The following is a 25506-nucleotide window of genomic DNA, read 5'->3' as shown; positions in this document are numbered from 1 at the left end:
TCTAATTCTTGATTTCTGTTGTCCCAATTTATGTTATTTACAGACTAAAAACCTGAAGTTTAGAAAGGTTATGTAACTAGCCTAAATCACATGCTAATAGCAGACCTGGGACAAATACAGTCCAGGCTCTAATAAATTTCTTTACAAAGAATAATTAGGTTTAATGACATGTTTGCTTCAGCGTGCCTCTGAGTAGCAAAGATTGTGACTCCCTGCAGAGTCCACTTGCAGAGGGTTGCATGAAGTGCCCTTGTCCAAAAATTTCTTCCACCAAGTTGGAGTATAGTAGTGTCTGATATACCACCATTAAGGCCAATATTTTAGGTAGCGAAGGGGAGATTCTTTAGTTTATCAGTGCAGAGATCTTTTTGGTCTGTTTTGTGATCAATATGCCTGAAGTGTAAACTACAAACCAAAATATAGTTATTTTAGGGATACAGTAAACTCAGAAGTCCAGAAAGAGGCCAAATCATTATTCTATTTAATAAGCCTGTCCTGAACTTTAAAAGCTGTGTATGAGTGTGTATGCTTGTGTGCATGTGTGTGTGTGAAATGTATAATTTTCGTCTTCCATCCCTTCTGTCTTTTGAGCCTTAAGATGTTTCTTTTTTTTTTCCTCCTCCTCTATTTTGACATTGAAGAGTATGTGGCAGGCAGATTTGGCCAGGACGACTCCACTGGTTATGTCATCTTTACCCTTGATGAGAGCTATGGAGACACCATCAGCCTCTCCATGTTTGTCCGAACGCTTCAACCATCAGGCTTACTTCTAGCTTTGGAAAACAGCACTTATCAATATATCCGTGTCTGGCTAGAGCGCGGCAGACTAGCAATGCTGACTCCAAACTCTCCTAAATTAGTAGTAAAATTTGTTCTTAATGATGGAAATGTCCACTTGATATCTTTGAAAATCAAGCCAAATAAAATTGAACTGTATCAGTCTTCACAAAACCTAGGATTTATTTCTGCTTCTACATGGAAAATCAAAAAGGGAGATGTCATCTACATTGGTGGCCTACCTGACAAGCAAGAGACTGAACTTAATGGTGGATTCTTCAAAGGCTGTATCCAAGATGTAAGACTAAACAACCAAACTCTGGAATTCTTTCCAAATCCAGCAAACAATGCATCTCTCAATCCAGTTCTTGTCAATGTAACCCAAGGCTGTCCTGGAGACAACAGCTGCAAGGTAATGATTACTCATACAAACTAGGTATATACTGTATGCTAAACTTTTACTTTATTAAAAAGATAACTTATTAAAACCATTCTTTGTATATAAAGATGATGTTACTGACCCACCACTATAGAATAATATTTCATCTATATTGTTCCAACAAGACTGTGAAATTTACATTGAGCCATAGAAATGAGGCCTTGATCTTATTGGTATCAGGATCTATTTAACTAACCAAAGTAACTTCGGCTATAGGCTTCTCTCACCCTCACAACAATCAAATTACTTAAGTATAATAATATTTCAATTCCTAAACTCCTAATGGCACACCAGAGGTTTAACTGAATTAACTCTTTTTGGATGATATTGTTAACTTTATTTTAAATGCCCAGCTACTATTGTTTTGAACTTTTATGAAGTCAGCAACAACAAGAGAAATCTGAGAGGTAATTTCCTTCTGGTAGTTGAAATCTTCCGAAATATAATTTCTCAAAGCCCAAGCTTTACTTTAAATATTCTATGTGCTCTTCTAAGAGCTGCTTAAATACAAGAACTTGTCAGCTCTGCATGACCTTTCAAAGGGAAAAAAGGAAACGCATTTCTGTGTGTTGAGCATTTGTTGAGCTCCAACTATGGCCCTACACTAAGCTTGGTTCTAAATATACACAAATGAATTATTGTAACATAGTTATGGAACATTTTCAATGTACTAGGCACTATTTTACATGGATTAATCCATTTAGTTCTATTGAAGGACTACTGTGGAAAGCTAGCATTGTTGTTGTCCCAATTTACGTTATTTACAGATAAAGTAACTGAAGTTTAGAAAGGTTATGTAACTAGTCTAAATCATATGTTAATAGTAGACCCGGGACAAACACAGTTCATGCTCTAATAAATTTCTTTTTAAATACTTTCATTTTGAATACTTTTTGTGAGCAACCTTGTGAGAACTCAAATAATAATACTATGTCTCTGATTCAGAGGCAGACCAATGTGGGAAGGGCACTCACTGAGTTGGGATCTAGAGGACCTAGGTACCAAGTGTCACTGTTTCAGTTCTGTATAGGATCTTGGGCAACTGGAAACACCTTCTTTTTATCATCTGTAAAACCAGGAGTAAGAATCCCTTCCTCAAATGGTAATTAGTGCATGTGAAAAAGTGCCTGGTAATTTGTAAATTACAGAGGACACTGCTATACTTGAAAAATCCTCCTTGTGCTATGTATCTTTTCTCTCTCTCTGCCACCACTCTGCCCTTTTAGAAAGGAGTTGGTAATGGCAGTAGTCATTTTTATTCTATTTAGTTAACAATGGATATTAAAAGTTTAAAATGTAAAGATGTAGGGAAATTAGCATTTTAAAATAACAGATATGTGGTTTCACCGTCAACATTTTTCTATTCAGTTGCCAGTGCTTTTTATACCTTTGATTTCTTTTCTGCTCAGTCCAACCCCTGTCACAATGGAGGTGTTTGCCGTTCCCGGTGGGATGACTTCTCCTGTTCCTGTCCTGCCCACACAAGTGGGAAAGCCTGTGAGGAGGTTCAGTGGTGTGGATTCAGCCCGTGTCCTCGCGGAGCCCAGTGCCAGCCGGTGCTTCAAGGATTTGAATGTAGGTAGAGTTCAAACCTACCATCTCACCAGTTAAGTTGCGACATTTGAGTTGTTCCAAGAGCAAACACAGAAAAAGAGTATAGACAAAGCCAGTTTATTAAATTAATCTATGGTTGTTTCCCCTATGCGAGTAGGCTAATACTGACTGGCCTTTTGCCTCATCCTGCCCTTGGTGGCTGTCTGGATAGGAAATGGAGGTCACAGCAACACTAAACCTAGATGCTTAATCATTTAAAACTGATTTCCTGAAAAAGAATTAACAAGGCAATATCTGACTTTCCTTCCCTCATTACTGGGAACACAGAATAAATATGTGCATGTTACACATTGCCATTTATTAACTATGAGGCCTCAGGCAATTCATGTGATCTCCATCATATAAAGCTTCCTCACCTGTAAAATAGGGAGAACACTTTCTACCTTTTCGGTTTCTTTGTGATGATTCTATGACCTTATCTGTAAATAATCAAACATGTTAGGCACTCAATTAATGTTATCTATGAGAATTTCCCTCACTGTGAAAGGTTTTCCTGTCCATCTTCTGTACTACAAAACACAATTTTCCAAATGTTAGCAATTTGAATACTATACAGTATTCACAATTTTGACATATCCACCCACCAACTATACTGTTATTTATATTCTGTCTTCTCACCTACTTCAAATAATGCACAGTCCAGTTGATAGCCAACCCTCTAAGTTTGCACTGAATTCTAATTTATTCCCCTTATTCAAAGATTGTGCTCCTAAAACTTTTCTCTCACACACCAGTATCAATTTTTCCATCATTACAAAAAATTTCTTTTGACACTCCCTCACTCCTATTCCTACCAGCTACCATCTCATTTCTCTGCCTTAAAGAATAGGGAGAAAAAAACCCTTTAATGTGTTGTCCGCAATATGCTTCTGATATTCTCACTCCATTCTCTCTTTTGCTCCATACAGTCAGGCCCACACACCACCACCTCCCTCCTGAACTCTCTTAACCCAGAGATTCACAGGTCACCTTTGTCACTTCATTCAGGTTTCTACACAAACATCCTTCAACTTGGCTTTATTTTTATTTTTATCTCTTATTGTTCCTTGATATTTTGTTACATATGCATTGATATATTTGCCTATCATCTCTTTCATCACGAGGATATAAGCTTCACAAGGCAAGAAACTTTTCTATGTGGTTTCTTGCACGTAAATATTTGTAAAATAAATAAATTGATATTATTTTCTTCAAATTTACTTAATATTTTCACTTAACTGCTGTGGACGTTAAGTACATTATCAGCTTACTATAAAAAAAAATACATGATGGATGCAGTGACTGACGCCTATAATCCCAGCACTTTAGGAGGCAGAAGTGGGAGGATTGCTTGAGCCCAAGAATTTGAGTCTGCAGTAAGCTAGGATCACACCACTGCACTCTAGCCTGGGCAACAAAACAAGACCCTGTCTCAAAAAAAAAAAAAAATAAATAAAAACACTGCACTAAAATAATGGAATGGAACTAGAGGATAGTTTGGCTTAAGGTCCGTAGCAATGACATACTATCTAGACTGGGCCCCGAAGTAACTGAGAAAAAGAGAAAAATGAATTTACTTTCATGTTTCTGTACTTCAAAATCATATCATTTAAAAGACCTGTATGAAATACATTACACTGTATATACATTTGGGGAAGTTTTCTAGAAAAATGTATATACTTTTATGTTTCATACTTCAGAAATAGGTACTACACATGTATAGAAACATGATGAGTTGGCATAAAGAATGTAAATTGGTTTTTAATGGGGCACTAAATTTTAAATGATACTTTTTCATTCTACTTCTTTAATTATTCTAAAATAATTTCTTAATTATTAATTTTACTGTTGATCTTTTGATAGAAATACTAAAGTTGTTAGTCTCAGCTATGTTCTACCTGGTGTCCGAATTGTTTTGAATATTTTCACAGGAAAAATGAATAGGATTTCTAAAAACAGTGGCAGCCCCAAAACAGTATGCACACTGCTCTGCAATCTACACATCAGTTTAGGAACTGGACAAACATGTATCAGAAGGAAGTGAAGTGAACCTTTACTGCTACAACATTGCCAATAGCAAAAGACTAGTAAGTCCAGCTCTGACACCCCTAGAAAGTCCCAGTAGCATTTTTTAAGTATAGCTTATCTTAGTGTAGAGAGAAACCATAAATAAATAGGTGTACAATAGGAATTATAAATCAATTTTCTAATTGACAGGTATGAACCCAGAATTCACTTTTACTACTCTCATAATTTTAATTTTATGTAATCTTATGACTCTATTATATTTTCTTTCCAACTAAAATATATTGAAAAGATTAAGTCTAATGGAACAAGATACCCTTGAGAGTACAGCTGATAAATTGCTCTGAGTTTGCCTTTAGGACTTTAATTATCTCTGTATCGTACCAAGATTTAAACATTTACAACTCATCTTAAATACAGGTGTGCTTATTATGGTAAAGTTCCCCAAAGAAAAGGTGAAGTACAAAAGTGATTAGGTATATCGTGGTTTTTACCCAGATCAGAAGACATGATTTCAGTGTGCTCAGCAGAGTTAGTAAATATATTTATATAGCATTATAGACCATAGTCTTCATTTCAGAGTTGGAGAATTTTGCAGATTTTTCATTTTAACATTTACTTAAAAACATGTAATGAAACACTTGTTGCTCTTTTTTCCCCTAAATTCCCAACTCCAAACCTGGTTGAAACACACACACACACACACACACACACACACACACACACACACACAGTAAAAAAACAATAAGATCAAAGGAATTGTTTTATTTAATTAAGTCAAATAATACACTTGAATGATACACTGAAATTTTCTCCTGCTGTGGTTTCTAATCATTATCTCACTTTTCAGGATACAGGATGGAGTTATTTTCATAGAGTATTCATTTAATTATGTTTACTGAGCACCTACTATACATAAGGGACACACAAGCTTATGCATAAGGATTTAGTGATAACCTAGACAGAGAGGATCCTTGGTTTCATAAAGCTTATGTCCTAGTGCAGAAAGACAGTGAAGGAACAAGTAAACAAATAAACGTAATTGTAAGTGGTAACGGGAGCTATGAAGAAAATTAAGCATAGACAGTGAATGCAGGGAGGCAGTTTTTTTAACTTGGATAGTCAGGGAAAAGCTTCTCAGAGGAGGTGACATTTGAGCGATATTAACACTAAGAAAAGCCAAGTATAAGAAGATCTGGGGAAATAATATTATTGGTATAAGTAACAGCAATTGTAAAAGGCCTGCGCTGGGAACAAGCTTGGTGTATCTTCAATGAATGGCAAGAAACTGTGTCTGTGGCCTGTGAATGAATTGGAATTGGAGAGTTAATCAGGGGCCAGATCATGTAGATGCTTTTTTTTTTAACATGGCAAAATTTTGTCATGAATTTTTTTTTTAAAGAGAGACAGGGTCTTATTATGTTGCCCAGGATCGTCTCAAACTGCTGACTTCAAGCTATCCACCCTCCTCAGCCTCCCAGATAGCTGAGATTATACCCACAACTGGCTCAGATCATGTACACTCTTGTGGTTATGTTTAGAATTTAGGATTTCTTTTTAGATGATAACTAATGGAGCTTGACTAAGGAGTGGTTGTTATATTGATCTGCAGAGCAGTAGAAGCAGGGACACTAAGAAGTAATTAGTCTTAATGAAAGATGATGGTGGTTGGGTGTAGTGCCTGATAATGTAATAATAGTGTTTTCAGGTCATTTGCTACTGAAAAGTGTGATACAATAAAAGTAGATAATTGGCCACTGCATTGAGTAACATGGAGGTCATTCATTGTAACCATGAAAGTGGTTTTAGTGAAGTGACTGGGACAAAAGCCTGAGTGGCATATATAAAAGAGAAAATGAGGAATAATAGAGTGAGACCATGGGGATATAAAATTATTAAGTTTTGCTGGTAAAGAAAATAGACAAAAAAGCAGCAGGATTGGGGGATGTCAGGGTACTGTTTCGTGTGTATTTTTATTTTTTAAGATTAAAGCAATTACACATATTTGTATATTGATGGGAAACAACAAAATGGAAGGGGAAATGATGATGCAAGAAAGAAAAAGAATGCATAGAGGAATAATATGTTTAAAAGGTGAAAAGCAGTAGGACCCAGTGCATAACTGGTAGAGTTGACCTTGGTGGGAATACAGACAGTACGTCTCTTATAGCAGGATAGAATGCAGTGTGGATCCAAATAATATTAGGTTTACAGATTTGATGGATATCTGAGGTAGCTCTGTTTTTTCAAGAAAATATTAGGTGAGATCATAAGCCGAGATAGAATTAGATATTTTAAGAGACAGAACAAGTTGTTTGTTAATCATCTTATAGAATGGGGAAAAAGTTTTTAATAGAAAAATGCAATAGGATTGCCCAAAGTGCTCTGCTCACATATAGCATGAGAGCAATTGATATGCTTGTATACGAAAGTACTTGGGTGTAGATACAGAATTTGCAGCTTGTCACATAATTGGAGTTTTACCAGGTAAGTAAATCAGTCATTTGGAATGCTACTTTTAACTGCGTACTCATCAGCTTAATCAGAAGCCAGACTCCACTGTTAATTTTCTGTGTCACCATAGCTAGATTTGTGATTTCTTTTTGCTCAATTTATTTATGTGTAAAATGAATTATCAATGCTTTATTTGTGGGAGCAAATGCAAAATAAAAATTGGCATGCATTAGGATTTCACTGGAAAAGAAATGTATAGTTTTGGTTTTGCTATCAGACCATCCCGGTTTGACATTCTGGCTTTGTTATTTATTAATTACATGACCATGAACAAAATTACTTAAATTCTGTGAGTCTCAACTTCTTCTTCCATAAAATGGGGATAATAATAATACCTGTATTCAAAAGTTTGATATTAGAAATAATATAAAAGCAACTAGCACAGTATGTAACATGTATCAAATAGTCAATATGCAATGTTAACACAATGATCATTAGTATTAATAATGGTCATTAAGCAAACTATAGATTTCATAAAGTTATTGATTATTATCACCTTCTCTCATTAGGTATTGCAAATGCTGTTTTTAATGGACAAAGCAGTCAAATATTATTCAGAAGCAATGGGAATATTACCAGAGAACTCACCAATATCGCATTTGGTTTCAGAACAAGGGATGCAAATGTAATAATATTGCATGCAGAAAAAGAGCCTGAATTTCTTAATATTAGCATTCAAGATTCCAGATTATTCTTTCAATTGCAAAGTGGCAACAGCTTTTATATGCTAAGTCTGACAAGTTTGCAGTCAGTGAATGATGGCACATGGCACGAAGTGACCCTTTCCATGACAGACCCACTGTCCCAGACCTCCAGGTGGCAAATGGAAGTGGACAACGAAACACCTTTTGTGACCAGCACAATTGCTACTGGAAGCCTCAACTTTTTGAAGGATAATACAGATATATATGTGGGAGACAGAGCTATTGACAATATAAAGGGCCTGCAAGGGTGTCTAAGTACAATAGAAATCGGAGGCATTTATCTCTCTTACTTTGAAAATGTTCATGGTTTCATTAATAAACCTCAGGAAGAGCAATTTCTCAAAATCTCTACCAATTCAGTGGTCACTGGCTGTTTGCAGTTAAATGTCTGCAACTCCAACCCCTGTTTGCATGGAGGAAACTGTGAAGACATCTATAGCTCTTATCATTGCTCCTGTCCCTTGGGATGGTCAGGGAAACACTGTGAACTCAACATCGATGAATGCTTTTCAAACCCCTGTATCCATGGCAACTGCTCTGACAGAGTTGCAGCCTACCACTGCACATGTGAGCCTGGATACACTGGTGTGAACTGTGAAGTGGATATAGACAACTGTCAGAGTCACCAGTGTGCAAATGGAGCCACCTGCATTAGTCATACTAATGGCTATTCTTGCCTCTGTTTTGGAAATTTTACAGGAAAATTTTGCAGGTGAGCATAAAGTCCACATGAAGCTTGGTCTTTGAAGCTATACTCTGCATCACTGTTCTTGTCAAATTGGAAAGCTCTCTCCTCAAGGTATACATATATACTGTGCTGAACAGGGTGACACTGGTAGCTTCCGTCACAATTTGGTCATGTTAAGATGGGATCTCACTTACCAGGATATTCTACAGGTCAGAAAGGTAGTGTTTAAATCAGACTTTCAGCAAAATATTTTCTCAGTCATCTGTGTGAAAATATGTCTCATGAACTGTAGCCCCAGGGTCTAACAGTTTCAAGGCCTCGGGAAACAAATGCATTTACAATAAATGCAAAAGCTGAAATGTAGTATTGTTAGGGAAGGCATGACTTCTATTGCTAAAATAATGCCCTGGGTTATTTCAGGCAGGTAAATACTCTAAAATCCCGAAAAGAGTACATTAAAGTATACAGCTGACTCTTGAACAACGCAGGGGTTAGAGGTGCTGATGTGCAGTTGAAAATCCACATTTAACTTTTAACTCTCCCAAAACGTAACAACTATCAGCCTGGTTGACCACAAACCTTAACAATAACATAGTCAATTAACACATATTTTGTATGTCATATTCTGTCTTCTTACTATAAAGCAAGCTAGAGAAAATAAAATGTTATTAACAAAATCATAGGAAAGAAAAAATAAATTTACTATTCATTAGTGGAAATTGATCATCAAAGATCTTTATCTTGACTGTCTTCGTGTTGATTAGGATGAAGAGGAAGAGAAGGGGTTGATCTTGCTGTCTCAGTGGTGGCAGAGGTGAAAGAACATCCACATATAAGTGAATCCACACCATTCAAACGTGTTGTTCAAGGGTCAACTGTAATTTCAAAACAGTGCAATTATAATTGTCAGAAAAATATAAAATAAACATGTTTTAATTATTCTGTCATTAATTAATGAGGAAACTAGTAAGATATAAAAACTAATTCAAAGGACAATCTAAAGAATATGTATACGTATATATACAAACAAGAATGAGTGAATGAATTTATTAATAAATACAAAACTGTTTAATATCCCATAGGGCAAGAAAACTAGTATTTGAAGTCACCTTCAATACTGTGATAATCATTTGTATGGCTCACTACAGATAAACTAATTTGCATTTTGATGAACAAGATTTTCATATTAATATTGTTTTCTACAACTTACAGAATTGTAATATAGCTTAGCAAAGAAAATATAAGGCACAGACCACTGCAAAAGTGGATAATCCTAGATGGTCCTTTATATAAACCCAGCAGTGCATTGAAAGAATATGCAGTGATTTTTTTTTTGCCCATTTCAAAGTATTTCACATTTTTCTACAACTACAAAAGCAGTATTTTAGTTCTTGTAACCACCTCTGTTTCAAGCTATATAAACAGAGATAAGAAAGACTATTTTTCTTCTAAGTCACATTGCTTCAGTATTTCCATGTAAGAAGTTATTATTGTTTTTACAACTTACACCACTTTAAATTTACCAAATAATTGAGTCATTATGGGGAGGTGAGAGGGTTATTATTAACAAGTAATACATTCCAGAACTTCGGCAAGAACACCTGGAATGGGTTGGCAGCCTGTAGACATTACACTAATTCAGAGGTGGTACCTTAATTGCATGAATCTCCTAGCAAACATAACATGTAGGCATACCTATAAGAAGTTGTACATCTCTCCTTAACAGTTACTGTTCCGAGCCTGTGAAAGCAAGGCACTGTTGTAGGTGCTAAGTGTTCTCAACAGGTAACCTGCCTGTTTAAAAGCAAGAAGAATTCAGGATCAAATTTAGTACATTTCACTGTGAATTTTGATGAGTAAAATAAACATATAGGCCCTAGTAACTAGTTCTCCAGAATTTTTTTCTGCCTAATTCATTAAAGTCAAGTTCTGAAAGATGAAAGCCCTCAAAAATACCTTCTAATGAGATTCAGGAATTGTTTATTAAAACCAAGATGTATACAAAGCTTCATATTTGCATTGCTAATTGACCTCTTTCAAAACTGGTTGACATTTTTGGCTCTTTTGAAAAGTCTTTATGATATCTGCTTTTTAAAGTAGAATTGATTAGCCCTTGTGGGAAGAGACACACTTAGCATCATATAAGCTAGTCTATCCACATTAGCTGCAGCACACACAACAGAACAAAATTCAATTCATTTTACACTTCCTGAATATTTATTAGTTATCTGATACCATGCACATACACAGTGGGTCAAAGGGCCTAAGCAACACTATTAAACTCTTTAAACATCAGTCCCTTCACACTACTAGATTTTGTCTTACAGTGAAGTTCCGCTTAGCTTCTAATACTTGTTCCGCCTTTTATAAGGATTCTTTAACATGTAAAGCTTTGTTGCCATATCAGAGAGCCACACTCTGAATTCACATGCAGTTACCATCGTGTGCTATATACAAAGCTCCTGGACAGCATTTGGCTTGCATTCTTCGAAGCTGTGAATTATTACATAGGGAGCAGCAAGTCTTGGCAGGGCAACTGGAGTTCAGCTCTGAAAGCCAATAGAGAAATCACATGAGTGCTTGGGTAGTAGAGTGCTGTCCTTGCTTTCCTGGCCTTTATAGAGATGCAATTTTCCTATGGCCTTTATTGATTTATTAGCAAAGCAGCAGCAAATCTAGTTATAGCAAGTTCTTTTCCAACCCAAAATTTATTGCCACCCCATGGCATAGATCTTATCTCACAAATGAAAACTGTGTAGAAATGGAAGATGTATAGCCATGCTTGTCACAGTACCCTCCAGCAGGAGCTTTTTACTGGAGAAAGTGATCCTTGCATAATGCAGCACAATTAAGCATTTGTAGCTCCTCCAGCCTGAGTACTTAATTAGCTTGGCATTGACTACATACATGAATTTATCAGAAAACTTTTCTTGAATGAGATGAACAAGATGAACAGCTGTGGCTGTTGCTTTTATCTCTCTAGACAGAGCAGATTACCCTCAACAGTCTGTGGGAATGAGAAGACAAATCTCACTTGCTACAATGGAGGCAACTGCACAGAGTTCCAGGCTGAATTAAAATGTATGTGCCGGCCAGGTTTTACTGGAGAATGGTGAGTCACATTAGAGCCTTCTGGAAGAGAATTCTGAGCTAAAGAATGATGGGATTACTCAAAGTTCATTTTCTCCTCTAATTTTTTATCTCAGTTCCCATAGGAAAATCTATGCTGAAATAGAGGTTCAGACAGAGTGAAACAATAAAAAAGAAGAAAAACTACAGTTTAGGTCAAAGGGGAGAACATTTTATTAGACAAAACTTCAACTAGGGAAAAATGATTTTTAAAAAAATGTATAATGTGCTCTTTTTCTTTCTTATAAGTACTTCTGAATTCATGTCTCTTTTTTGTTGCTAACTCTAATACATGATGCAAATATGGTTGCTGTCGAGGTAAAATAAATTACAACTAAAAGATTGCCTCATAGAATTGCCTACAACCCAAAAGTATATATACCTTATCCATATGAGTCTACTTTTCCCAGATAAACTCTTCAACTCTTCTTCACCTCATACAGGAATTCTTAAAATGGGGTTGGTCAATGGCTTCAGGCAATCTGTGACCTGCTGAAAATACAGGAAAATTAGAATATGTATTTGAGTGGCTAGGGGTAAGTTCAGGGGTAGAAGGAATGCATACTGAATAGCTTTTATCAGCTGCTTAAAGGGATTTATGTCCCCAAAACAGTTATGAACTGGGGCTCTATAGAATACATTTACTATATAAGCAGATAATAGTTAACCTTTTGTTTTAGCACTGTGCCATGCACCTTACAAATACCATCTCTAATTCTTATAGCTCTGTAAAGAGGGTTTCATGATTTTTATTTTGCATATGTGTAAACTGAGGCTGAGAGGTTAAGTGACATATAAAGGGCCTATCCACACGTTTGCTGCATTAAGGTTGAGCTGCCTTCAAAGCCTCTGCTCTTCTATTTGATGTCCCAGCATAACTGTATGAATAAATCTTTGCTCACCACAATTTCTTTTTTTTTAATGAGAAAGGTGTTCTTCCATCTCATGTATCATCGAGGGTAAGATACAGTGATCTCTGATCAAACCTCCTACATTGAAAAAATTAAATAAACTGAGCTCAGAAATATTTGACAAAGATATTTTGACTGACTCAATGTTTCCCATAAGCATAGTTAATAAAATAATGGATATGTGAGTGCTCCCTGGCAAGTGCCCTTTGGATTAATTGGAATTTTCTGTTTTATAGCTGGCCTCTTTTGCATCACAAAGACACAGTTCTTTTGCCATTTTTACAAAACAGCGGGGAGTCTAGTGTATACCTGAATTTGACCCTTCTAACGTTCATTTTTATTTGCAGCCTGCCTTCTGTGGTTGGTTCTTTGTGTTACAGGCATTCCAAGTCTATATGTGCATGAAAGGAGATAGCCTTGAGTCACATTCTGCTTTCTGTTGCAACAATTTTGGTTCTGCAACTTATTAACTGAGATTGTTTAGTTGTATTCCAATTCCATGTATCTTTCAAAATATTGCAAATATTTTCTTGTCATTAATTTTGAGTAATTCAACTATTGTCAAGGGTGGGTTGCTTCCTGGTTGAACGTCACAGTTTCTGCCTAATCGCACAATGCATAGAACTCATCCAAAACCCTGGATTATTTTTCTCTGCCACTCACACATTGTTTCTATTTACAACAAATATCTCCCTGTCTTCTGATATTAGTTTACAAAATTTATATTTGACATTTAAATTCAGATATATTTGAAATATAGAAAGAAAAGAAAGCTTAGAGTTTTCCTTCTTTTCCCAGGAGACTTTTCAACTGGAAAAACTTACATGATGCTAGATATTTCTAAAACATTGAACCTGTGTTCCGTAGATTCTATGCTTTCAAAGTCCTTAACCATCATTACTTAATTGACTAGATGTTAATGGATTTAGTTTTACTTTCCATGCATTAATTAACCTCTAATACAAATGCCAATGATGCTGATAATACATGTGTATCTATTGTTGACTGTTTAGTTCAACAGAAAAATAGGTGAGAAAATGATGGAGTAGTTTAGAGGAAGATAGAAAATAGTGGGCTATCTCTCATGGCCTAGGGAAATGTGACTTCCATCGCATCCAAGAATATTGAAAAGCTATCCTCAAATAAATTGGCTTCTCTCCTGCCTTGGTTAAACCTCCAGCTTAATAGTGTCATCCTGGCAGGTTTTGAATGATGGATGGTGTGAACACTCTGGCCCACCCAAGACCGAGAATGCTTGGCAGGCTCCTGAGGGTTGTCAAGTTTTGCTCAGATCTAATCAGAGAAGTCTCCCTCCAGTCCAGAAGCATAAGCCAAAAAAGGAAAACAAAATGTCTCAGCTATGCTTGGTATTCAAAGGGATAAGGAGCTGTTTTTCTTGGAAGAAATCTTTGTTTTCCTTTATACCTTGGGCTGGCCTTGCCCCACTACCTCATCCCCTTTCATTTTGAGCCTAGTGATTAGTCTCTGACCCATACGTGCAAGTTTTACATTTTGGAAGGTGAGGGAAAGAATAAGGGAAAATTAAAAATTGTTTACATAAAATTTCAACATTATAAGCTGCACTGTAGAGATCTTGGAGCTAAGATTTTATACAAATTTTCAAAAGTAAAATAGCCGCCTTAGTTGCTGTTCTATCCCAAGGTCTTAGCAGAGTGTTTGTCACATAGTATGTGTTAAATAAATACCACTGAGTGACTGAATACATGATTGGTGACTTAATCCATGAATATACAGAAAAACAAATTCTTGCTGGATAATTAGGTTAAAAAAATGACAATATCCCAGGAAGAAGAAAACTTCAATTTGCCTGAGACTTGATGTCACTTGTCTTGGAAAATTTGGCTTTTGAAAGTCATTCTACCTCAACATTTCAGAAATTATGCTTGGCTATTGGAACACAGATTTATTAGCAAGTACAATCTTCTAACTATTGATTTTTGCTTTTGTTATAAAAGAAAGGATTTCCACAGAAAATAATTCAAAATCTCTCAGAATAAACCTTTCCTCCTCCTCCTCCTTCGTCTCCTTCTTTTTTTTTTTCTTTGGTTTCTCTTTGGTGGGCTTTTTCCTTAGCCTGAGGGCTCTGACGCATGAGGATCCTGATAGCCTGAATGTAGGTTTGCCCTGCAGGCTCCAGATGGCAAAATACAGCCTCTCTCCTTGTGCCCCTAATAAACTGAACATTTATATAAGGTGGCAACCACACTAATGCTCTTGAGCGTGACACTGGTGTAGGCATGGCCCACTTTTCTCATGGTTTCTAAATATTTGCATCTATTTTCTCATTCTAATTAATTCCGTGTGTATATGTATATATATGTGTACAGATTATTTCCATTAAACCCCAAATGTGTTAAAGAAATTTTAAGAAACATCTCCGACATTATCAAGTATGTATAAAGTATGTGTGGATGGGTAGATAAGACTGTGCTGTTCCAGATAGATAAGGCAAACTTTTTCTTCCCATTTCACAACCAATGTATTCAACAGGGACCTGGGTTTCTGCTGTTCTGTTTATTTTGAAGGTGTGAAAAGGACATTGATGAGTGTGCCTCTGATCCGTGTGTCAATGGAGGTCTGTGCCAGGACTTACTCAACAAATTCCAGTGCCTCTGTGATGTTGCCTTTGCTGGCGAGCGCTGCGAGGTGGACGTAAGCAGCCTCTCCTTTTATGTCTCTCTCTTATTCTGGCAGAATCTTTTTCAGCTTCTTTCTTACCTCATTCTGCGTATGAATGACGAGCCAGTTGTTGAGTGGGGTGAACAGGAAGATTATTAACATACATTTGAACATTCCCAAATGAAAAAAAAAGCCATTGAATTTCAAGAAATGCCTTGATTCATTTTAGATCTCTGGGGAAGAAAAAGGAAATAAAAACCATCTCAATAATTAAGGTAAATTCAAGGCTTATTTTAAACATATCAGAAGCACTTTGTCTGTGTATAAAATATTTTCCTATTCTAACTTTAAATATGAAAAAAGTGTTCTTAATATAACTAGAAATATCTCCTTATTGTGTGTATTTAGTACAAATATATTATCATTCTTAACACTTCTATATGTGAATGACCACTGCAATTTCTTCCCACTCCATTTCTGGGTCTTTTCACATTTTAAGTTGCCCTCAATCACTATGATTCTATTTTCATTTCTGTTCTTTCATTCTTATCTATTATTTATGACACAAAAATTGAGAATTACAGGCCAGGTGTGGTGGTTCACTCCTATAATCCCACCACTATGGGAGGCTGAAGTGGGCGGAACACCTGAGGCCAGGAGTTTGAGACCAGCTTAGCCAACGTGGCGAAAACCTGTCTCTACTAAAAATACAAAAGTAACTAGGAGTGGTGGCACATGCCTGTAATCCCAGCTACTCAGGAGGGTGAAGCAGGAGAGTTGCTTGAACCCAGGAGGCGGCCGTTGCAATGAGCCAAGATTGTGCCACTGCACTCCAGCCTGGGCGACAGGTGAGATTCTGTCTAAAAAAAAAAAAAAAAAAAAATGAGAATTACCGATTAAAATTACTGACTATATTCATCTATGTTTTTACATGAAGCTATTCAAATGAATTGTTACCTTTTCTCTGATATATGATTAAATATATAAAGAGAAATCAGGAATTTACATCGAGTCCCTAAATTGTAGAAAAACAATTATCTAGTATCAGTACTCAAATTACACCTCCCTGGTATAATTTCTGATTCCATAAAACTGTCTCTCTAACAAAGTTACAAATAATCCTTTCTCTATTTCCTTTCCTGCAATACTTTCCCTTTTCCTAACAAATAGAACAATTTTTCTGTTAATTGTTTCTAAATTTATGAGCTCCTTGACTTTTTTATCAAATGGACTAATTTCAGTTGCTTTTCAATGAATATTTAATAAAAATAAGCACTGTAGTTTATACATAAATTTAAAAGTATATATTGTAAAACTTGAATTTTCCTAGAAGCATGGTTTTCTAAGATTTGCAAGTAAATTTATTTTCTTAAGTATCTTTCAGAAAAAAATATGAAAGCATAGTATACATCATAACCAAAATATATTTAACATTATGATTTTTTAAAATAAATGTATACCTGAAATGACGGATCTATAAAGTATATTAATAAGATATGCAAAATTTAATGTATTCTTTATTATAAAGATTTCAGAGATTATAAAATAATAATTTTAAAAAACTTTCTTAATGTTTTTATTGTTTCCACCAGTATGTTATCATTTATGCTAAATATCTTTGTGTAGATATACCCTTCCAAAGAAGACGTTATTTGTGTTCATTTAAAGGAAAAATAGTTTGATCCTATGAATTAATTCAGAAAGCAACTAAAATAACAATGGCCTGCCAAACGTCATTTTGTAAATATGTGTCTATGACTTTAGGAGCTGTCCTGGTTTGAAAACGTGGGGACAGTTTATCCATTGGACGCCATCTATTTAGTCCCAATTAAGAAAGTTGTTTTTTTTGTGAGAATGACCAAGGTAAATTTAAATATACCATTCAAACAAACAAGGACAAAATGATATCCTTGTTATAGAGTACATGTAGCATATAGTATGAAGTAATATACTACAAAAGCAAAGAAAGTGTATTCTATCTTGCAATAGTAATAGACAATTTTTATATAGCAAATTCATATCCTTTGGAGTAGTGACAATCATTTCAAACTGGGAGCAACTAATTGTGAAGATTTTCCTTCTTACTCATCCATTTTCTTCACATCCAAGGCTGAATATGTGATGCTGCTGCTTCAGATGATTTGTTCCAAAGTTAAATTTTGTGACAAAAGACATGGGGAAAACCTTCCCATCAATATTTACATTCACAAGTATTTGCAATAAGCATAAAATAGATTATAGCCAAAGACCATATGTATAGTTTTCACATTTACTCCCTTCTAGACATACCTGTACTTATGTACTTACAGGCTGTTCCAAATGTAATATGTTCTCTACCAAATGTGGTTAAGAAATATTCACTCACAATTTCTTTCTGTGTACAATTCTGATGCCTCTGTTGTCACTGTAATTGTCAGTTGCTTTTCTGTTTTCCAAATGTCTTCTTGTCATGAGGTATCTGACTTTAAAAAATGTTTTCCCTTTTCTTTTTATTCTTCAGTATTTTCCAGCTGCATGTGTGTGACTATGGCTTTTACATATTTGCACAGAAAAATAAAACCTTTGTTTCTGTATCTTCTCTTTCTCATCTTCTAATGGTACTTGTATTTGTTTGCCTTGACTGTGTCTTGTATGATAAAATGTCCACCAGCCATGCATACACACACACACACACACACACACCACAGAGGTATTAGTACTGATCTTCCTGAATCGTGATCTCTTTCTGTGAAAGTGTCACTGTGAGTAAACACTGTGGTATCCAAGTAAAGTTGCATGTACTCTGGCAAGTAATCCTCTAGTTGGCATTCTAAAGTTGATTACAACCCTAATTTTTCTTATTATTGGTTTACATTGTCCCTGCCAAAGCTAGCCATAGTTCAACCTGGTTCTAAAGAGGGGCTGTTTTACCTAAATGACAGAAATTTACACTAACTCCTCTGGACCAAGCTTCTAAAACATAGCCTATATTTACTTGAATAAAAACTAATTCCATTTTGCTCCGTTTTTCAGATTTAACATTAAACTAAACAGGGCTATGTCTCTATGTTTGGCCATGCCTCCTTTTTTGTGTGCATACATGGCAAGTGGGTTTTTATCACCCTCCCTTTTGCAAAATAGGGAAATAGAGAGAATAGGCAAATTTGGAAAAATCAGTGTTTGAGGAGAGACAACTGAGTTCAATTAACACCACTGAGGACTTACTCTATGCCAGGAACTGTGATAAGCCTTTTTAAATACTTTATCTTTTCAATTATCTTTTTTCAATACAAGGTCAACCAAAATCTTTTTATCTCGAAATTCTTCACTAAATTTTCTTAAAAGATCTTTTGGCCATTTGTAAGTTTAAAAATAGAAACTGTTAAGCTTTAATTTTGCAATATTAAAATGAAACTTCTTCTGCAAACGGTGCTGCATAAAATTTGAGTTTAGTGAGTTAGGCAGGAAATCAATGAAGAAACCTGTTTCTCAACTGCCAGTATTATTACTAATATAAACTATTTTACTTCTCTGCTTTTGTACTTATTCAACAAATGTTTAATGTATGTCTACTATTTGCCATATTGTATACTAGGTCCTGCGAATAGAACTATGATTTAGACACAATGCTTGCTCAAAATAAGCTGAAGTTATGGTAAGGAATGTGGGTTAGGCTGGGTGCGGTGGCTCACACCTGTAATCCCAGCACTTTGGGAGGCCGAGGCGGGTGGATCACCTGCAGTCAGGAGTTCAAGATCAGCCTGATAAACATGGTGAAACCTCGTCTATACTAAAAATACAAAAATTAGCTGGGCATGGTGGTGCATGCCTGTAATCCCAGCCACTCAGGAGGCCGAGGAAGGAGAATCACTTTAACCTGGGGAGGTGGAGGTTGCAGTGAGCTGAGATCACACCATTACACTCCAGCCTGGGTGACAGAGCAAGACTTTGTCTCAAAAAAAAAAAAAATGTGATTAAACAAATAGTCTTAGGATGTAACTAGGATGTAACTGAGTGCCAGCTGTAAGGGAACATATGGGAGAGGCATTTTGTCCAGTCTTACAGGTTGGTATAGAAGGTCAAGGAAAGTTTCCTGAAGCCTAAGCTAAGACTTGAGGGAGTTAGGCTGTGGAAGAAGCAATGGCACAGTACTGTGTGTTTCAGGCAGAAGGGGCTGGAGAAGTTGTGCACTGTGGCAGGGATATCACAGGGTGGCAGTGCTGAAAGATGGGGCTGTCGAAAGAAGCAGGAGTAAGCCCTTATACACCTTGGCAGAGGCCTTGGTTTTTCATCATAAGAGAAATGGAGAATCCTCGAAGGGTTTCAAACAAGAAAAATGTCATGATTATACTTGCACTTTAGAAAGATCACTTGGGCTTCTACATAGAGAATGGCTTAAAAGAAAGGCAAGACTGGACCCAGAAAGAAACAGCCAGGAGGCTGCTTCAGTGATAAAGAAAAAAGGAGAATTTGCACTACCATGTATAGTTGTAGAGAAGATAGATTTTACAAGTTTGAAGCATGATTGTTTGGGAGAAGCTGTGGGTCTAAGTGGGTGATAACTTAAATTTGGTGGATAATATTTTTAATATCTTTGTTGATTGAATAAATGAATGAATTTAAGATCTGTTGGATATCTAAATACAGTTATTAATCAGTGTGCATATTCCATTCTGGAGTTCAAGAGGCATATCTGGGTGTATATATTTGGGATATATATTATAGATCTATTGAGTGTTATATTCCATTCTTTGTATATGTAATCCATTTGTATTATTTATTTATTGCTCTGCAACAATATTACTTCAAACTTGGCAACTTAAAACAACACACATTTACTATCTCACAGTTTCTGTGTTCAGGAGCCCAGGCACGGCTTAACTAGGTCCTCTGCTCAGGGTCTCACAAGACAGCATTCAAGGTGTCAGCCAGAGATGTGGTCTCATCTGAGCTGAACCAGGGAGGGATCCACTTCCAGAGTGAACTCAGGGATCAAGTTCACTGAGGCTGATGGCAGAAGTAGCCCTCAATTCCTGAAGGCAGCCCTCAGCTCCTTGCCACTTGGGGGTCCCCAACATGGTTGCTTACTTCCTCAAAGCCAAAAAAGGAGGGAGAGATGCCAGCAAGATGGATGTTACCATTTTATATAACATAATTATGCAATTGTGTACATATAATCGCATATTTCTCCTCGCCTTTATCATAGTCTGTTGGTTAAGAGCAAGTCACAGGTTCTATCTACACTCAAAGCGAGAGGGGCATACAAGGTGTAAACACCAGGAGGTGGGGACTAACCATGGGGGGTTCACTTAAAAGGGTGTCTGCCAGCTGGTTGCAGTGGCTCACATCTGTAATCCCAGCATTTTGGGAGGCCTATGCAGTAAGATCACTTGAGTCTAGGATTTCCAGGCCAGCTGGGAAACATGGCAAAATCCCCTTTCTGAAAAAAAAAAGAAAAGGAAAAATACAAAAATTACTTTGGCATGTGCCTGTAGTCCCAGCTACTAAGGAGGCTGAGGCTAGGTGGGAGGATCACCTGAGCCTGGGAAGTCGAGGCTGCCATGAGCCATGATGGCACCACTGCACTCCAACCTGGGCAACAGAACAAGACCCTGTCTCGGGGAAAAAAAAAAAAAAAAAAAAAAAAGTCCGTCTGCCAAACCTTCTCTCACAGTATCTTTTTTTACTGTCTGTGCTGTATTCTGCATATATTCCCTATTGCTATCTTCCAAGCACTGGTAGTCCACATATAATCCACGGATAGATTTTCAATTTTAAATTACTTTAAAAAATTCTGACTTTTTTTAATCTTACAAATCAATCTTTTCTCTTGTTTGTGTCCTTTTTTTTTTCTTTATAATTGCTACCTTCATTTTACTTTCACATAATTAGGAACCTATTTAATAGTGTCTTTCAGACTGTTGTGTTATTTCAAGCTCTTGGAGTGCTCACCCTCCTATTTTTGTTTCTGCTGAATTTTACTCACATCAGAGTTTTTCTTCTTGTGGTTTGTAATTTTTTTATGAGCAAAAACAACTTTCAGAGGATTTTTCTTTTTCCTGGGGGGTCTTTGTGTGCTGAGTTGTGTAAATGCCCCTGACTACAGTCTTAGCTTTAGATTTTTGCTAGGATGCCAGGAGTTCCACTGGTCTAGTGCCTGTTTTTGTGCTCTTAGTTTGGGGATTCCCACAACATCTGGATAGTGTAAATTTGGTCTCCATATACAATTTGGGTTCAAGCCCTTTATAAATGTGACACAAACTGTCTCCAACTTCATTTCTTACCTGTGCTCTCACAAACTCCACTCTCCAGCCACATGAAACTTTGCACCTCCCTTTGAACTTTTCACAGCTGCCACAGCTCTTCCCTTACGTGCTGTTCCTCCCACCTAACCTGTCATTCCCTTCTTCTCTGCTTGACATACTTTTGTCCTTCCAGAAATTTCAGATCTTGTATAGACTCTTCTAGGATCCTTTCCCTGATTGCCCCAGGAAAAGCTTACTATTTTATTCCTGCACTTTTTTGCTATTTTGTACTTCTTTTTCTAGTGCTTATTATTTGGTAATTATCTATGCATGTACACACAAAAACAGCATCCAATAATAAACTGCTCAAGGCCAGAGGCCATCTAACATATCTGACTGAGCTCTACAAATGTCTGTAAAAGAATGATCACTTTACAGTAACATGGAGATCCTGAGAAGAAATTATATTGCTTCCTTATTTTAATATTTTTATTTTAATGAGGATAAATGCATAGTGTAGCTAGGATAAAATTTATCATGATATACTTATAGCTAAGTGAGAAAATGCAGGCTATTTAAGAATACAAATAAGTGTTTATTCATAGTGGTATTTACAACAATGTCAAAAGAATAGCAACTATGTCAGTGTGCATTTTTATTTTCCCTTAGTTGTAACATCATAGTTATGACAGCTGCTTTAAAATCCTTTTCGGTTAATTCCAACACCTAGGTCATTTTGTGATTGGTCTCCATTTATTGAATTTCCTTTTGTATATGAGTTTCATTTTTCTGTTTCTTTATCTAGTAATTTTGGATTGCATCCTGGTCATTGTAGCTTATACAATGCAGAGACTATGAATTCTTTCATGTTTTTCAGAAAAATATTATTTTTATTTTATTTTATTTTATTTTTTTTGAGATGGAGTCTCGCACTGTCGCCCAGGCTGGAGTGCAGTGGCGCAATCTCGGCTCACTGCAAGCTCCGCCTGCCGGGTTCATGCCATTCTCCTGCCTCAGCCTCTCGAGTAGGTGGGATTACAGGCGCCCGCCACCACGCCCGGCTAATTTTTTGTATTTTTAGTAGAGACGGGATTTCACCGTGTTAGCCAGGATGGTCTCGATCTCCTGACCTCGTGATCCGCCCGCCTCGGCCTCCCAAAGTGCTGGAATTACAAGCGTGAGCCACCACGCCTGGCCCAGAAAAATATTATTTTATTTTGGCAGGCAGTCTCTTAGCTGAATCAAACTCCTAGTCCTGTAGCAGTGCCCTCTGTGGTGTGTCACAGCTGCAATCTCTGCTCAGTTATTTTGTCTTTAGCTGGGTGACTTGGAGTGTACGCTACCTGGGCATATTACAAGGGTGAACCAGAGATTTGAGCAGAAATCATTTTCAGAAGTTGAGGCTCCACCTCTGTAGCTGTCTCCTTTCTAGAATTTTTCCTTCACTTTCCAGCTGCTATGGTGAACCCTAACTCTTTTCTCTGGTTCTTCAAGCCTGTGAGATTGCAAACGTCTCTCCTAGTTTTAGTTAGCTGGCAGGGTGTTGAGCAGAGACTGCACTCCAAAAAAATAAAAATCACATAGTGCCCTCCGCTCTGCTTAGTTCAAATTCTCATACAGGTCAACGCATACTTTTGGTTATTATCTGAGTGCCCTCAGATTGTTGTTTTTTGCTATTCCATCTGGATTTTATTGCTGTTATATGCCAAAGGGTTACTCTAGTAGAAGCTACTTTGTCCACAGAAGTGGAAACTGTAATTTTAAGAAGGTAATCTGAGATTGTAATCACGTAGGTATTTGGTCCCAGAACAAGATACATGGTTTTCCTTCTGATTTCTGCACTGACCACATCAATTCAGAAGCGCGGGTTTTACTTCTGGGCACTACATTCTGGGGAAAACATTGATGAATGCCAGGGCCTAGAAAAGGGCATTTTAGCTTATTTTAGCAGGTTTGTTACATGGGTATATTGTGTGATGCGTGATGCTGAAGTTTGACATATGAATGATCCTGTCACCAGGTAGTAGACATAGTAACCCAACAGTTAGTTTTTTTTTTGTAAACATTATAAGGATAAAGGGATATTGTGTCTAGAAAGGGAAGACTTAAGGAAAGCATGAAACTGCCTTCACATATTTGAAACGTTATCATGAGAATGGAAAAATAGATTTGTTCTATATTAATACAGAAAGCATAGGCCGGACGCGGTGGCTCATGCCTGTAATCCCAGCACTTTGGGAGACCAAGGTGGGTGGATCACGAGGTCAAGAGATCGAGACCATCCTGGCTAACACGGTGAAACCCCGTCTCTACTAAAAATACAAAAAAAAAAAAAAATTAGCTGGGTGTGGTGGCCGGCGCCTGTAGTCCCACCTACTTGGGAGACTGAGGCAGGAGAATGGCGTGAACCCGGGGGGCGGAGCTTGCGGTAAGCTGAGATCGTGCCACTGCACTCCAGCCTGGGAGACAGCGAGACTCCGTCTCAAAAAAAAAAAAAAAAAAAAGAAAGCATAAATAAGACAAAGGGATAGAATTTATTGAAAGAAGATTTCAAGTCAGCATAAGAGGAAGCAAGTTAACATTAGAAGTACTCAATAATGTAATGCATTGATTTGCACCAAAGAGAACTCCCATCCCTGGAAGCATTCCAATAGAATCTGAATGACCATATTTCAGAAATAGTGTAGAGAATACTTATGCACTGATTGAAAGAGAGACATGGACCTGACATTTCTTAAGCATCTGTGATTAGCTGATTAGCACAATTCATGCATTTTCTATGTATAACATTTCTCAAGATTATGGCATAGATTACTCATGATAACAAAATTATGGGCCACGTGGAAAAATGACATTTGCGAATTTTAGTTGAGGAAAGTGTAGTACACAGGGCTAAATAATTGGCCGAGATCACCTGATACTTTGGAGAAAGGGAGGACTGGGAATGATTCATCTAGATTTTTCAGGCCATTAATACGTTGGACCATGTTATAGTAAAGAAATGTTTGAGAATGAGACATTTCCCTAAGAATGTGATATTTTTAAATGCATTGATTTTTTAATGCTGCTTTCTCTGAAACTGAACCTAACACTGTCGATTCTGCCCCATTCAGAGCAAGCATGGGCTGGGCCTGGATGTTTGCCATGTGCTTCATATACACTTACAGGATTTTCTGAGCAAACTTAGAGGTCTACATTGCTTCATCCTCAATCATTTCCAAACAAGATCTGAAACAGAATCGAGGCATATAGCCAGACAATAGCAAGAGAGCAATTGGGAAAGTTTGTTTAAATTGCGCTTTTCTTCTTAATATCGTATGGTAAAATACTAACATTAGAAAAACATTCCATTATAAATTGTAGGATGTCCCTTATAGGAAGATTAAGTGAATGCTATTTCCACCACTACATATGCCACTGAAACATTAGATTGAATCATATGAACTTGCAAATATTTGACATTTTGACTGATAAAAATGACAATTTAATATGGTTAAACTGACTCCATAATAGATGCCTGATATTTGCAAGGATGCTTCTTCTAAAGTTTAGGTTGTTAATGCAGAAGGGAGAATTAAAGAGTTAGAAAGGATTTCAGGAATCATCTAATCCAACTTCTTTATGTATGAGATGAAGAATCTAAAGCTCAGAGAGAGAGAGTGCTTTATTTAGACTCTACAAGTATCCCGGTCTGTCAACCCACAGTTCAATATTCTTCCTGCTGTTCTAAGACAACGAAGGAAATTCCCTATCCCATTTGCCAGAGAGATTGTGAATGAGAGTCTCAGAGTACTCTAGGCCACTGCAGAGTCCCTGCATACCTGACCTATTTTAAAGCTACAAATTTATAAAACCCAATTAA

General features: G+C 36.7%; 1 protein-coding gene across 4 annotated transcripts in view; it reads left to right on the top strand.

The window, feature by feature from the left end:
• Positions 1 to 25506, top strand: part of CRB1 (crumbs cell polarity complex component 1) — a 277370-nt gene that overhangs the window by 223367 nt on the left and 28497 nt on the right. For all 4 annotated transcript variants that reach the window (XM_031003564.3, XM_055378481.1, XM_004028096.4 and 1 more), the window contains 5 exons: positions 642 to 1189; positions 2626 to 2791; positions 7858 to 8764; positions 11724 to 11852; positions 15327 to 15453. In XM_031003564.3, coding sequence (XP_030859424.2) covers positions 642 to 1189; positions 2626 to 2791; positions 7858 to 8764; positions 11724 to 11852; positions 15327 to 15453 — 1877 coding nt within the window. The remainder of the gene's footprint in view (positions 1 to 641; positions 1190 to 2625; positions 2792 to 7857; positions 8765 to 11723; positions 11853 to 15326; positions 15454 to 25506) is intronic.

Source organism: Gorilla gorilla, chromosome 1, assembly GCF_029281585.2.
Source record: "Gorilla gorilla gorilla isolate KB3781 chromosome 1, NHGRI_mGorGor1-v2.1_pri, whole genome shotgun sequence".
NCBI classification, from domain to species: Eukaryota; Metazoa; Chordata; class Mammalia; order Primates; family Hominidae; genus Gorilla; species Gorilla gorilla.
This window is presented reverse-complemented; position numbering and strand designations above follow the sequence as displayed.